Here is a 1,000-nt window from a genome sequence, read left to right on the forward strand (position 1 = left end):
ACATCAACATGTGATGATGGAGGCAGAAACAGTTTCCAAAACACAGGCTAAAAGCTATATGTTGACATGGCTAATCACATGAGATGCCATTGCATTTATTATCATTTCAGAGAGTGATTGTATGGGATACAGATCATCACAAAACCTGAGAAGAGTTGATGAGTCTGGATTGTTTTGTGTGTCTGAACCACTGATTGGATTCAGTGTGCAAGGACTGCATATGACTGCTGCTGGCTTGGCAGTATGGTACACTGCAGCAGGATGTGCTTTGGGTGGAGTGTACAGACTGTATGACATAATGTCAGGAGCTTGTCTAGCCGAGCATAATTTGGCCAGTGACACCATCGTGATAACGGGTGGCTGCTTAGGGTTAATGGATGTCTTCCTCTCCCCCAGCTGTTTATGGTTGTTTCTAGGAAACTTGTCCAGGGATGTACTTGTCAACAAGGTAATGTATCATTTTCCCTAGATATAGGCTAATTGGCCTGATACAGATAATGAAAAACTGTATTTCCATCTCTTTAGATATTCTTCTAACTGTATCCTTGCTTTAGTGAAGTTTTGAAATTTTTTGGTGTCAGGGATCCTGTCTAGCTCACCAAACATTTTGGTGGCCTGGTTAGCACTCCTGCATCATATTTGAGATGACCTTGCTTTGAATCTTGATTCAGAGATCAGCTGAAGGTTCTCATGTTTTTCTCAAACCTTGTAGGTAAATTCAAGGTCAGGAACAAATTTAACTTCTTTTCTGTGTAATGGATGAAGTGCTGGGTCAGAGAGTGTTTCAAGCTTACAACTGATTTTGTGATAATAATGCTGCCTGGTCAGGGCTGTTGTGCAGATGTGGAGTTCATCATATATGCCTGTGGAAGAATGGTGAAGTGACTGGCAAGGAAAAACTGAAGAAAGTCAGAGATAATCATGTGTCAGTGCCACTTGCTCCACTTAAAATCTTGCATGAAGTCACCAAGTATGGAATCCAAGGCTCAGTGTAGAAGCC

The 1,000-nt window shown here is 41.6% G+C and overlaps 1 protein-coding gene across 1 annotated transcript; it reads left to right on the forward strand.

Annotated features, from left to right (window-relative positions):
- Positions 1-107: 107 nt before the first annotated feature.
- On the forward strand, positions 108-448 carry LOC117283150 (the record flags this gene model as incomplete). Its single annotated transcript, XM_033755727.1, is given in 1 exon segment — positions 108-448. A coding segment is annotated over 1 exon segment (341 nt), but the record flags the coding sequence as incomplete, so codon positions are not given.
- Between the last annotated feature and the right edge of the window lie 552 nt (positions 449-1,000).

Source organism: Cryptotermes secundus, unplaced genomic scaffold (assembly GCF_002891405.2).
Source record: "Cryptotermes secundus unplaced genomic scaffold, Csec_1.0 C38375818, whole genome shotgun sequence".
Lineage (NCBI taxonomy): Eukaryota > Metazoa > Arthropoda > Insecta > Blattodea > Kalotermitidae > Cryptotermes > Cryptotermes secundus.